The 13,590-nt window shown below is 43.1% G+C and overlaps 1 protein-coding gene across 4 annotated transcripts in view; it reads right to left on the bottom strand.

Annotated features, from left to right (window-relative positions):
* Positions 1-857: 857 nt before the first annotated feature.
* The window catches only part of TSPAN11 (tetraspanin 11), a 180,738-nt gene continuing 168,005 nt past the window's right edge, over positions 858-13,590 (bottom strand). For 3 of the 4 annotated variants that reach the window (XM_050966514.1, XM_050966525.1, XM_050966536.1), the window contains 2 exons: positions 9,270-9,378; positions 858-4,772 (listed from right to left, as the gene is read on the bottom strand). In XM_050966514.1, coding sequence (XP_050822471.1) covers positions 9,298-9,378 — 81 coding nt within the window. In that variant the 3' untranslated portion in view covers positions 858-4,772; positions 9,270-9,297. The remainder of the gene's footprint in view (positions 4,773-9,269; positions 9,379-13,590) is intronic. The other variant, XM_050966518.1, reaches the window with a different exon arrangement.

The following is a 13,590-nucleotide window of genomic DNA, read 5'->3' as shown; positions in this document are numbered from 1 at the left end:
CAGGGTCAAAATTCAAAATGATCTGGACAAGTTGGAGAAATGGTCTGAGGTAAACAGGATGAAGTTCAATAAAGATAAATGCAAAGTGCTCCACTTAGGAAGGAACAATCAGTTTCACACATACAGAATGGGAGGAGACTGTCTAGGAAGGAGTATGGCAGAAAGAGATCTAGGGGTCATAGTGGACCACAAGCTTAATATGAGTCAACAGTGTGATACTGTTGCAAAAAAAGCAAACGTGATTCTGGGATGCATTAACAGGTGTGTTGTAAACAAGACACGAGAAGTCATTCTTCCGCTTTACTCTGCGCTGGTTAGGCCCCAACTGGAGTATTGTGTCCAGTTCTGGGCACCGCATTTCAAGAAAGATGTGGAGAAATTGGAGAGGGTCCAGAGAAGAGCAACAAGAATGATTAAAGGTCTTGAGAACATGACCTATGAAGGAAGGCTGAAGGAATTGGGTTTGTTTAGTTTGGAAAAGAGAAGACTGAGAGGGGACATGATAGCAGTTTTCAGGTATCTAAAAGGGTGTCATCAGGAGGAGGGAGAAAACTTGTTCACCTTAGCCTCCAATGATAGAACAAGAAGCAATGGGCTTAAACTGCAGCAAGGGAGATTTAGGTTGGACATTAGGAAAAAGTTCCTAACTGTCAGGGTAGTTAAACACTGGAATAGATTGCCTAGGGAAGTTGTGGAATCTCCATCTCTGGAGATATTTAAGAGTAGGTTAGATAAATGTCTATCAGGGATGGTCTAGACAGTATTTGGTCCTGCCATGAGGGCAGGGGACTGGACTCGATGACCTCTCGAGGTCCCTTCCAGTCCTAGAGTCTATGAGTCTATGAGTCTATGAGCCAACTCCTTCTCCTTCTTCAAAACTCTCCTTAAATCCCTCCTTTGCTGAGATGACTATAAGAAACTTCACAACAGTTTAGGCTGCAGGTGTACTGAGATCACTTCCTATCATGCTGACCAGCATTGTCTCATTGTGTCCTTGCACTCCCCCATTGGTCTGTCTCTACCTGTTATCTCTTGTCTAATACTTACATTGTAAGCTCTCTGGGCAGGGATAGGGCTTTTTTTTGTTTTGTTTTGTTTGTTCTGCATTTATATTGTGCCTAGCACAATGGGGTTCTGGTCCATGACTAGAGTGCTTAGGCCCTATGGTAATACAAATAATACAAAAATAGTAAGTTCAGGTCAAGTAATGGGTTGTATCAATAGAGTTTTATCTCAAGCAGGTTAAAAATAAAAGTCACCGGGACTCTTCAGCTCGTTGTGGATAGAGGTGCACACACAGGATCACCAAGTCATAAATGATCCTTTACCTCAAATGCATGCATTGCCTCCTGCCTTTCCCTCCCCGGTGCTGTTTGACAGTCCTAGCCTCAACCAGAAACTTACTGGTGTTAAACTGTAAAACAAGGAAGTGGTAACTAGCAAACAACTGCTGGTAAAAACCTGACAAGCTGAGTTAAAGAGACAGCCTGTGATTTAAAAGACCCCAAATGTAACTTGGGCTATGCCTACACTACATCATTTATAGGGGCACAGCTGTATCGATGCAGCTGTTCTGCTGTAGTGCTTCTGGTAAAGATGCTCTAAGCCAATGGGAGAGAGCTCTCCGCTCAGCGTAATAACTCCTGCTTCCTTGAGAGGTGGTAGCTATGTCGGCAGGAGAAGTTCTCCTGTTGCCATAGTGCTGTCTACACTAGCACTTAGGTAGGTGTAAATTATGTCGCTCGGGGGTGTGGCTTATTTGCACCCCTGAGTGATGTAAGTTATATTGAACTAATTTGAGGTGTAGACGTAGCCTCAGTGAAGTAGCGGGTCCCTAGAACATAGCTAGCCAGAATGACTGTGTTACAGAGGCATACAAGGCTATGAGAATCTGAAAATCATTAATATTACACACAAAACAACACCGAGAGAGTTGTCCTTAAATAAAGTATCTTTTCTTATACTTTCTCTTAAAAGATGTCTCAGAGGTATCACTGGCAATAGAAAAATGACTGTTCTTATACGTATTTAAGTAATAGTAATCAAGGGTTGAGTAATGCACCCAAGTGTAACTTGTGAAACTATCTACTTTGGGTTCACTTGTATTTTGCAAAACTGCTGAATCTCTCATAAAAGTACAGGTGGTTTTTTTTTTAAAAATTATATATAAAGTGGAGGTTTCCTTCTATTTTGCAACTATGTAATCAAGAACTAACTATGTGGCAGCAGAATCATTTGTTACTGAAAGAATTTCACTGTCCTGAAAGAGAGGATCGGAAAGAAAACTGATTGCACCTCTAGCCATCCTGTTCCATTCTGTCCAGCCATCTGTTCCATCTAGGCCCCCATTCTACCTATCTAATCATTTATCCATCCTGTGCTCGTCAAAGTGGTTTCTGAGCAATTTGGCAGTCACAGCAAAGTGACAGCAATTCAGATTTCTTTTTAATGCTATTTCTTTTTATTTGTTCTTAGTAACTGTAGGGCCCATTAGCAAAATAACCCTTATACCTAAGTGGAGTTAATATAATGCATCTTATTCTGATGACAGAAAACAGTTGAATGATGTAGTGTAGCATTTCAAAACCTTTTTAAAAAGAGGTTTTTCTCCCCTGAATCAGGATCCCGAAGCTGGGCACAAAATCTTCTCTTTGATCAGTTAGGTTTGTGCTGGTAGTCGGCAGTAAGGCTAAAAGTCCTAATGGAGGCACTTCAGATAAATGTGGAACAGCACCAAGAGCAATGCAAAAGCAGATACTCTCCCTCTCTTGTCCCCTACTCACAATCTTCCCAGAGGCCCTACATTATAATTGAACATACTTCTAAAGCAGAGGTTTTCACACTTCATTGCACCATGACCCCAATCTGATAACAAAAACTACTACATGATCCCAGGTGGTGGGGCCGAAGCCCAAGCCCAAGCCCCACCACCCGAGGCGGGAGGGCCAAAGCCAAATCCCAAGGGCTTCAGCCCCAGGCAGGGGGCCTGTAACCTGAGCCTGTCATAAACAGATAGCTAAGGGTTAATGTCTCTTTCACCTATAAAGAGTTAACAAACAGTGACCTGCAAACACCTGACCAGAGGACCAATCAGGACACAAGATACTTTCAAATCTCGTGGAGGGAAGCCTTTGTTTGTGGGTTTGGGTTTGGCTTTGTTCTCTCTGGATCCTGGGACTAGAGGTGCAACCAGGTTTCTGCCAATCTCCCTGCTACAATCTCTTATCTATTCAAAATTGTAAGTAAGCAAAAGCGGTCATAGTCCTTTAATTTGTTTTTGTTTTTTCATTTACATATGTGTACTTGCTGGAAGTAGCTTAAATTGTGTTTCTGCTGGAGAAAGTTTCTTTCTATTGTTTATAAGTTGAAAGACCCTGTAACTTTTTACCATCTAAAGTGCAGAGATAAACCTTTTACTTTTTTTCTTTCTTTTTTATTAAAAGCTTTGCTTTAAGACCTGTTTGAGTTTTCTCCTAGTTAAGGCTCAAAGGACTTGAGTCTGTGTACTCACCAGGGAATTGGTGGGAGAAAGGAAAGGAAGGAGGGAAAGGTAAGCTTGTATTGCCTCTGGGTAAGGGGGAGAGAGAAACTTGATCTCTCTGTGTTGTGTTTCAAGGAATTGATATCAGGCGATCTCCTACTGTTCCCAGGGCGGGAAGGACCTGGGAGGAAGAAAGGAGGGGGAAGGGAAATGGTTTATTCCCCTTTGTTGTGAGACTCAGGGAATCTGGGACTTGGGGTCCCCAGGGAAGGTTTTGGGGGGACCAGAGGGTATCAGGCCCTAAAAATTCCTGATTGGTGGCAGCCTATCAGATCTAAGCTGGTAATTAAGCTTCAGGGAATTCATGCTAGTACCCATATTTTGGACGCTAAGGTCCAGAATTGGGAATTATACTTGACAGAGCCCTACCACCCAGACTTCGGCCCCACCTCAGGCTTCAGCCCCAAGCCCCAGAAAGTCCAAGCCAGCCCTGGCAACCCCATAAAAACGAGGTCATGGCCTACTCTGGGGTCCCAACCTCCAGTCTGAGAACCATTGTTCTAAATCAAATCTAGCTGAAATGCACCCAGGCTACTCATCTAGTACCCTCTGCTGGACTGTTCCTGGTGCAGCTCTGGCAGCAAGGCCAGTCTGTTACCCTCTATCTGAAACAAAAGGTGCTGGGACTGAAGTGCAGCTTCAATTGGACCTGAGGGAGGGGGAGACAGACACAGATCGAAAAAAAATACTAAACAGCAAAAAGTTGACAGTTATGAAATCTAAAAAATCCCTTCATTTAAAAAAATACAGCTAGTTGCTTGAGTTAAAATATCCTATAGTCATGAAGATATTTCTGTTAAACTAAGAAAATCTGGGATGAATATGCAGAGGATGCCCTGTTACCACACAATACTGATTGTGGAGCTACAAAAGAAAGTCTTTACAAATCATACTGCATAAGAGTAGTAACGCTTTTACCAAAAAAATCTTGTACCAAAAAACAATAAAAATATTTTTCTCTTCTCAGTTAAGAATTATTTCAAGGTGGATTGGAAAGTGTTCCAGGCAGTGACCTTGCTAAAATTTATCTCAATTTAAGGCATATCAACATGAACAGAGAAGGAAGCTATAAATATGGCCCATTAAGCATGCACAGGTAATACTGATACACGTTGAAATGTTGCTTCTCTAGATTGTGCATTAAGGCAAAGAGAGCGGAGACTTTTGGTCTTCAGTAAGAGTCCATTTTAATTCTTCTGTGTAGACAGCAGGTAAAAATCATCCCACAGCTCTGTGTTTAAAACAAAACAAAAATAAATTATTGTAGCACGTCAGTAGTGGATGGAAAACAGTAATGCATAGTAGCAGAGCTTATCCAATTTCATTGAACCAAAAGAAAATTTTTTAAAAGGGCTTTTTATTTGCATAGTAATCAAATTTCCATTCAGTCAGATATGGATTGTGTTTTTCCATTAATACCGTATTGACAAACAGAACTCTAAAAGGTCAACAACAAAGATTTCTTATACAGAACAACACAAGCTCTTATGATGCCTGATTTCTGTGCCCACCACAAGGGTGGACTTTAGGCCCAAGCTCACTGCACATCCAGGGGCCCTTCTTCCTGCTGCCAGACAATTGATGGCTCTGGTAAAGGTACGGCTTGTTGAGATGCACCTCTGCGAGGTGCCAAGCACATTCTGGGAGGCTCTCAACGCTACCACTCCCACTGAAGTCAATAAGTCTGATCCTGCTGCCACTGTGAGTTTGACCATCTGCTCTCCCAGCACTCTTAGGGCCACGTTCCCTTCTCAGCTTCTTCCTATCCATCTGCAGTCGGGCCGGACACACTGTGCTGGAGACCAGCTCTTCCCCCTACACTTTGCTCACTGCACTCTGCATCGGATCAGCCTTTGCCATTGCTTGGCAACTTGGGGAATATTGTTGGTGTATGGAGATTAGGCGTCCAGTCACAGGTAGGATGAGGCTGGATGGTGTCCTGCCTGTCCTACTTTGCACAAAACATACGTGCTGTCCTGCCCCCAACACATCATCATGTCAGCTATTTCCTTTCGAAGTGGGACAAGAGAAGCACCAACCACCTAAACCTTGTCCCTCAACATTAGATTTCCATTGGTGCTGGGGGAGCAGGGGGAGGCTTGCAGGATCAGGCCCTGTCAAGGAGAGCCATGTCGACAGATCTCTCAAAGACAGCATCTGTGTCCTGACTGGAGTCCTTTGCATCCATCTCCTCAGCAGTTTTTTTCTCACCTTTGTCTTGTTTGTTACAGTAGGTTAATTTCTGGCAGATATTTTTCCATGCTCCAGAATGTTAACATCACCATTCTATTTATAGTTCCCGTGCTGACAGTTGGTAATGAAAATATATTTTCAGGTCTTATATGCGCTCCTCTGGCTTTCTCCTTTTCACCCCCCTGACCCTACTGCTTTCTTCTTGGATGACTGAGACTTTTCATGCTGCTGGGCAAAATTAGTTGAAAAGAGGAGTATTTCCAAAGTTGAAAATGATTTAACCACTCCCACAATCAGTCTCATTTAATTTATGAGAACAATCTGATTGTTCCTTAAGCACTGACTATATTGTCAGAACTCTGGATATCTCCAGAGATGTAGATTAATGAAGAACTTCAGAGATTAGGCAAAAAAGTCCCAACTGGTTCAAATCAAGATCTTGCCTGTGTTTAGGCAGAACATATACAGAAGCCTAACCAGAGCTAGGTTAGGTAATTGGAACGTCATTAAGAGGAAAGTAGAGGCAGAATTTTGGTCTTGGAGCTTGGCAAACAAGCAAAGGTGCAAATGATATTTTAAGCTTTACTGCATTTCTGAGCTGTAAATCAGCCAAATGCAGAGGACCCAGGCCAGGCCACACCCACCACTTAAACCCATGGGGTCAAATCCTGAATCTGCAGACATCGATGACAAATTTTCATTGACTTTGAGAAGGAGATTTGGTGCAAATGCACAAATCCAGGTCCCAGCACCTGTTCTCTGCAGCTAGGCCAGGCATAGGGCAGATTTGGGGTGGGGAGGAATATTCTTCCCCAAACTATGGGGCAGCTGAGGAGATGCTCCACAAAAGTTGCCTCAGTCATGGTAGCCACCATTGGGCCTTATGCAGTCCTCTGTGGTGCAAAGGACCAGAGGACCTGACCTGAATGGGACTTTCTGGCCAGCCCGCTGCAGGTGGACCCTGCAGCGATGAGCACTGTGCTGAGCACGAAGTCTGCTCCTCTGGCATGGCTCACCCTCCCAGTCTGCCCCTTCCCAACAGGACTCCATTAGTCCCACTGCATGTGGCCCAGATCTCTACTGCATTATGCATCACTTCAGTAATGTGGGGGCCCTGAAGTGGCTGCCTCTGCTCTGGGGCAAATTTCATCTTGAATGTGAGAGAATCTCATCGAGTTTGCTCATTTGCTAAAGCAGGGCATTCGCCTCTGAATGTGCGTGCAGTGCATGTGGATCTGCTGTCACGTCCATTTTCTGCCTCAGCTGCTTCTACTAATAAGGCTTTGGGTCACATCTTGACTTAATTGCAGTCAGACTCTCTTGGCAGGTCATTTAAACAGAACATCTCCATGAAGCTGAAGCAGGTGCTTGTTTTCCAGTTCTATGACAAGAGGGGGTCTGTCAACAGAGCAAGGGAGGGAGCTGCAAAACCTCTACCACCAACTCACAGACAAGACAGCTTATTACTAGTCTGACAGTGCACAGTAAACACATTGGGTCTCATTCTCATTTACACCAAAGCCACTTTATACAGCTCTAGGAGTGGAAACTGGCCTTAGAGTCAGGGGCAGCTCCAGGCCCCAGCACACCAAGCGCGTGCTTGGGGCGGCATGGCACGGGGGGCGCTCTGCCAGTTGCTGGAAGGGCGGTAGGCGGCTCCGCTGGACCTCCCGTAGGTGTGCCTGTGGAGGGTCCGCTGGTCCCGCGGCTTCGATGGAGCATCCGCAGGCACATCTGTGGGAGGTCCACTGGAGCCATGGGACCAACGGACCCTCCGCAGGCACATCTGCGGGAGGTCCACTGGAGCCGCGGGACCAGCGACCAGCAGAGCGTCCCCCATGGCGTGCCGCAGTGCTTGGGGTGGCAAAATGGCTAGAGCCGCCCCTGCTTAGAGTGAGAGTAAATGTCATTTATTCACCCTTTAAGGTCTCTCTCCGCTACAGAGCAGCCTTCGTGTATATGAAAATCAGGCCCACAAACCCGAAAGTGCTGCTGGACTCCACACAGAGGCTTGGCTCTAAACAGAAATAACAAAAAGATCTGTTTGTTGCAGGAGAGATTTCAGACTGAGGTCCAGTCCTGGCGATCAGAGATGGCTCCACTCACCACTGGGTTGAAAAATGGCACACAACTGATTACTGCTGGTGCCATGATTTTGTTATTTGTATTACTGAAACTCGTGTTGAGATGGGAGTCTTCTGAATTGGGTGGGTCCCATCCCAACACAAGAGTTTCAGTACAAATTCTTCTTTAAATACCTCACTTTTTTCCTTTCCTCCTCTGAGTTTTATGTATGATTCCTACCCATATTTCTAGAATCCCTGCATAACTGATCAAGATCAATCAGTGGGATACAACACTTAGAATTATCTGAAAAATATCAAGACATTATATTTATATTACTACTGACATTTCCAACTGGACTATGTCACTAAGGATGATTACAGGCCCTATTATTATTATTATTATTTACTCCCACTTTAAGGCCCTTTTACCCAGCCAGAGGGGTGTGAAGGGGCCTTAGTGTTAATAAAAATCAGGCCTTATGGCAATTGCATATAAAACAAAAATTAAACTCATAGTAAAAATTAGACAATTGCAGAAAATCTATTCCAGTTCTACCGACACCAATAACATTGTTGTGATCAAATTAATTTTGCTAGTAATTGAAGAGATTTTGTCTTTGTTTAGGGCCTAATCCTGCATTGAGTAATCCCTACTTAAAAGAGTACAGTGGCCTTAAACATTTGTATGAACATAAGGTTGTATCCAGACCCCACTGAAGTTAATGGGTGCTTTGTCTCTGACTTCAGTGGGATCAGGATTTCTCCCATATGAACTGGGATACAAAATAAGACCCGTGGTATATCTAGCCCAGTATTCTGTCACTGACAGTAATTCCAAGGAAGATACGAGAAACTCTGTAAAGGACAATTAAGGAATAATCAGCTCATAGGGAAAATTTCTAAGCATGAAGGTTTATATCCCTTGTAATTTATTTTATCCTCCTATCTAATGTAACTGGTTCTTCTCATTATCTGTATAAACATCCGATCCTTTTTTTGGAATCCTGCTAAGCTCTTGGCCTTTGCAATTAGGTAACTTTACTGTCGTATTCCCTATAGCAAAAGGAATACTTGGAGAATTCTACTAACATTGCTGTACTGTTAGCTAGCTACAAAAGCTATTAAAAAGTAAAAGGGAGCCACTGTAGACCCATTGACTTCAGTGGAACGGCTCACGTAAGGGTTGGTCTTGGAAGGATGGGTTTGCAAGATTAGGCCCTATGTTATGTTCTACAAACATTTAACCATCCTTAGTGCTTATTTGCTCTTTAACAACTCCACAAAGGCAGGCAAATCACATGCAAAGCCATTGCAAGCCCGCCTTTCAGTTATAGGTTGTGCTGTGCAGAAAGAGCTGACAGCCTTTTACCAAACACCCAAGAAAAACAAAAAGACTCATGCAAGATGGTCACAAGCCACAAGAGCATTCCCAGGCATGCATTTAAAAGAATACCACACACACACCATACCATAGTAGGGGTAAAGGCGGCTAACCAGTCACATTACAGAATACGCATCTTCTTCCTCTTCCTTATAGAGGATATAGTTAAAATAGGCAGTCAGGCCTGCACCAAGCAGCTAGTACACCATAAACAAAAACAATCAGGAAAACAAGTTAGATTGCCTTGAACAGATTAGCTCAGTACAATAATGTCGAAGGATTGAACTAGCTGCCCCCTATTCATTCCAAATTAGCACATGACACAATCTCTAATTTCCTCATGACAAGAATTGGAGCTGACCACAGGAAAGCAGCAATTTGGGCTTTTCCTTCACATATCTGTATGTTTGAAAACAGCGGGATTGTCAAACGTTTTCACCCTCTGATGATAAAATAAGGAAATTAAAATAGTGAGCAGCTGTTTCTAGAGTTTAAATCATTCAGTCTTCAAAATCAATACAAATTCATTTGCAGTACAGCAGAACCACACAAAGGTTCCCATCCAACAAAGCACTTGAACAAACGCTTAACTTTAAGCATATGAATCACTGAATTGACTTCAATGGGACGGCTTGAGCAGTAAGCTGTTACTCAATGTGAGTAAGGGTATCAGAGAGGCTGGTTTTAATTTGCACAAGTCAGTTATTCTCAACCGTGCAGTCATTAGCACAAATGAGCAAGGCTCTACTGCAGGAGTTCTCAAACCGGGGGTCGGGACCCCTCAGGGGGTAGTGAGGTTTTTACATGGGGGGGCGGTTGCAAGCTGTCAGCCTCCATCCCAAACCCCACTTTTCATCTAGTATTTAAATATATTTAATGCCATTATAAAAGTGTTTTTAATTTATAAGGGGTGGGGGTCACACTCAGAGGCTTGCTGTGTGAAAGGGGTCACCATACAAAAGTTTGAATGCCACTACTCTACTGTAACTAGGTTTTTGAAGCTGTACAATATTATTTTCTTAAATCCTACTGCTTTCTCTGTAGATAAACTATTCCTCAGAGAGAACAGTGGGAACCTAAACTAACTGCCTGGAAGTTCTCTCTCACTTGACTACCCAAGATACAATCTTTGGCTTCTTTCTGCCACTTGAAAAATTAAAAAAATCAATTAAATTTTATTTAATATGAAGAAAATAATTCCCTACTTGAGCAGAAGCCAGACAATGTTGAGATTTATGAAATCAAGTACTGTATTTCTTGCAAGTTGTCTGGATAGAACCCATTTCTCCACTCCTCACTGGGCCTATTTAGTGCCACTTTCATGGCTGCAATGCCTGCTATAGGTTAGGTAGGTATATAGGCCTCATTTGAAGTCCATCTTAGTTGATGGAAGGACTCCTGTTAACATCAGTGGACCATAATGAGGGACCATAGTGCATGCACCATTAAAGCAGCAACTGTCCTTCCTTGGAAAAGAGAGCTATGGTTAATTCATAAAAAATATCACACAAATGCATTCACGTTCAGCTTTGGCATCAAATGAGCATAGAGCTTGTTTCTTCCACACGAAAGAACTCTTCCAGATTAACAGACTAGCACTGTATTTAGGCAGCTGTAAAAAAGCATGAGAAAACATCATGTGCTGCAAACCAAGTGTTTTGTGGGGACAAAGGGTAACCTTTTAAAATGAATATTAAAACTTCATGAGAATTAAAACAGCATGGAATGCACCATCCTCCTAAACGATTGTTAGGCATGCAGAATAAAAGAAACGTGCATATCAGTGATGTAAGAGGACCTGCCTCCTTCTAATCTACAACCCTGATTTTGGATGTGAGCTTGAACTTGAGAGGTCAACAACAGAAAGGCAGAAGCAGAGTGACGCTGTATTATACAAGGCATTAAGCCTTTATTTAGACTTCAGTGGAGGCAAAAGTAAGGGATAAGTAAAGGTCCTACTGAGCTTGATTGTGCTTTGAATGCTTCCTTGTCTGTTGTTCATTCTTATCAGTTTGAACACTCCTTTGTTGATTGGATTAGAAAAGCCATGGGTGTGCAGAGTGCATGGTAGCAGATATCAAGCTGCGAAAGACCTTATCCATGATGCGTGACAAATCAGAAGAGCTCCTGAAAACTCCCTGGGTTGCTATCCATTGCCATTTCTGGATGATAAGCCACTGGAGGGCAAGAGTGAGGTGGCTGAACTGAATTAGAATAAGCCCTAGACTATGACTTTCCCATATAACTAGAGTGCTGCAACATATTTGAAACAAGAAATGAGAAACATTAGCAGTTAACAGGGTTATTTTTCCTTTTTCTTTAAAAAAAAACTTGCTAGAAGTAGAGTGAGACTTATTTAATGGAGAAAAAGACAGTTTTTGAGGTTCACAACGAAGCAGTGGGAAATGGTGGCCAACGTTAACAACCAGTGGGTATACAGAGAACTTAAACTATGCATCTCACCCCAATACGTGAGTAGAGCATATGCTCAGTGCAGCGTATAATTGAGCATAGAGGGCGCATGCAGTAATACTTTGCCTGCACATATTCAGCACTGAAAAGTGAGCTTGGTTGCAAATCAGCTCAGAAGGTCTGTAACTTTGCCACTACGTGAATTTATTCTTTTGTTTTAGTCACACCTCTCACTGTGCGTGTGCTGGGCCTAAGGCATGAGGACATTATGGTGTCCTGGTAAGGAAGGGGCCAGATTTGCTGCTGTTGCAGGTGCTTTTCTGTAAGTACAATTGTGAATACACTTCCGCATCTGAACACTGACTGCTCTTTTACTTCGCCTGCTCCTGAGGTAAGCTCACCTCTTCTGATCTAGTCCCTGCTTGGCGTAAACACTTCATGGCCTTCTTGTTTAAATGAAAAGTTGGTTACAAACAAACAATGGCACTTGATTTATTGTTGTTCTCAATGGACACAGAACACAACTTGTTAAGGGCTCAACATGGCTATGCAAGCAAGTAAGGGGGGGTGCATTTGTGTGGACTACCCGTAGCACTAATTGAAGCAAGAGAGGGCAATCAAACTTCACAGAATGGCTACCTCTCCCCCTGCACAGGTGGGTAAGAGGGGCTGGGGACTGTACATAGCTTTGGCTCTAATGCTAATGTGCTTGCTTGTATAGCTGGCCAGCATGCCAAATATAGGCCTGATGCAATGTCTTTCTTCCTGAAAGCAGAGGAGAGTCTGGGAGACAGATTGTGAGTCTTTGAGTCACACTTTTTCCCAGGTTGCTTGTGGGGCAGCAGAACAATATGCTACAGGTCATGAAGTGACAATCTAGCTCTAAATCTCAACAGGCATGTGGCCCAGGGGTCAAACCACTGGCTATTTATGTATGAGCATTGCTGGGTCAGTTTTTGACAGAAAAAAACTTGGAGCAGAAAGAAGGGAGATGGGAGAGTCAGCAGTAATAGTGCCCTATATTTCACTCTTTCCTGCCTTCTTTCCTCACTTACAATGTGCAAAAGAAGAAAATCAGACAGCTACTATTCCACGACTGCTGAAATTTCTGAGGGTGCAAACCAGATGCTCAATATTTTGCAGAGAAATGAATTTTCAGTTACACAAAACTGCCTGTAATGAAAATGGTGAAATTTTTAAACCGAAGCACCCCACCCACCTCTACTTTTGCATGGCTCTAGTTATCACCAAGGAAAGTAGGAGAAAACGAAGTTTGCATAAGTGTAATGGAGTAAGCAGGTGAATGGCACTGATTTTTATTTTGCCTTCAGTGCATAGCAGGAATGGAAGCACCCTTTAAAGCTGAAAATGAGTGGATGAGTTATATAGTGATAAACAGGAAGAAACGAGCACACAGATGGTCATACCGGAACAGATCCCAAATGCACTCCTACGTTAACAGGACTGATTCCTAAAAATAAAAGTAAATCCAAAACATAGGAACATTAGCAGAGTGCTGTATTGACAGGAAACAATACACAAAAAGTGCAGCAAACACATGTTCAGTCCAGCTAATACCTGATAAGCCCAAAGAGATCATAAAGAAGGTACATATACAAGGTAAAAGTCTCAAAAGCGCTTAAGTCAAAGTTCCACTTTTAAAAGTGACCTAGGGTATGTCTACATTGCAATTAAAAACCTGTGGCTGGCAAATGCCAGCTGACCTGAGCTCGTGAGGCTCAGGCTAAGGGGCTGTTCAATTGCAGGGTAGACATTTGAGCTTGGGCTGCAGACCAAGCTCTAGGACCCTGCAGGATTAACCAAACCCTTTGCTCAAGCCCTGTGAGCCCAAATCAGTTGGCACAGGCCAGCTGCGGGTTTTTAATTGCAATTATCCCCATTTTACTGAGCAAACGGAGGCACAGAGATGTTATGTGACTTGCCCAAAGTCACACAAGCACAACCATGGCAGAGGCAGGGATAGAATTCTGGAGTTC

Source organism: Gopherus flavomarginatus, chromosome 1 (assembly GCF_025201925.1).
Source record: "Gopherus flavomarginatus isolate rGopFla2 chromosome 1, rGopFla2.mat.asm, whole genome shotgun sequence".
Lineage (NCBI taxonomy): Eukaryota > Metazoa > Chordata > Testudines > Testudinidae > Gopherus > Gopherus flavomarginatus.
This window is presented reverse-complemented; position numbering and strand designations above follow the sequence as displayed.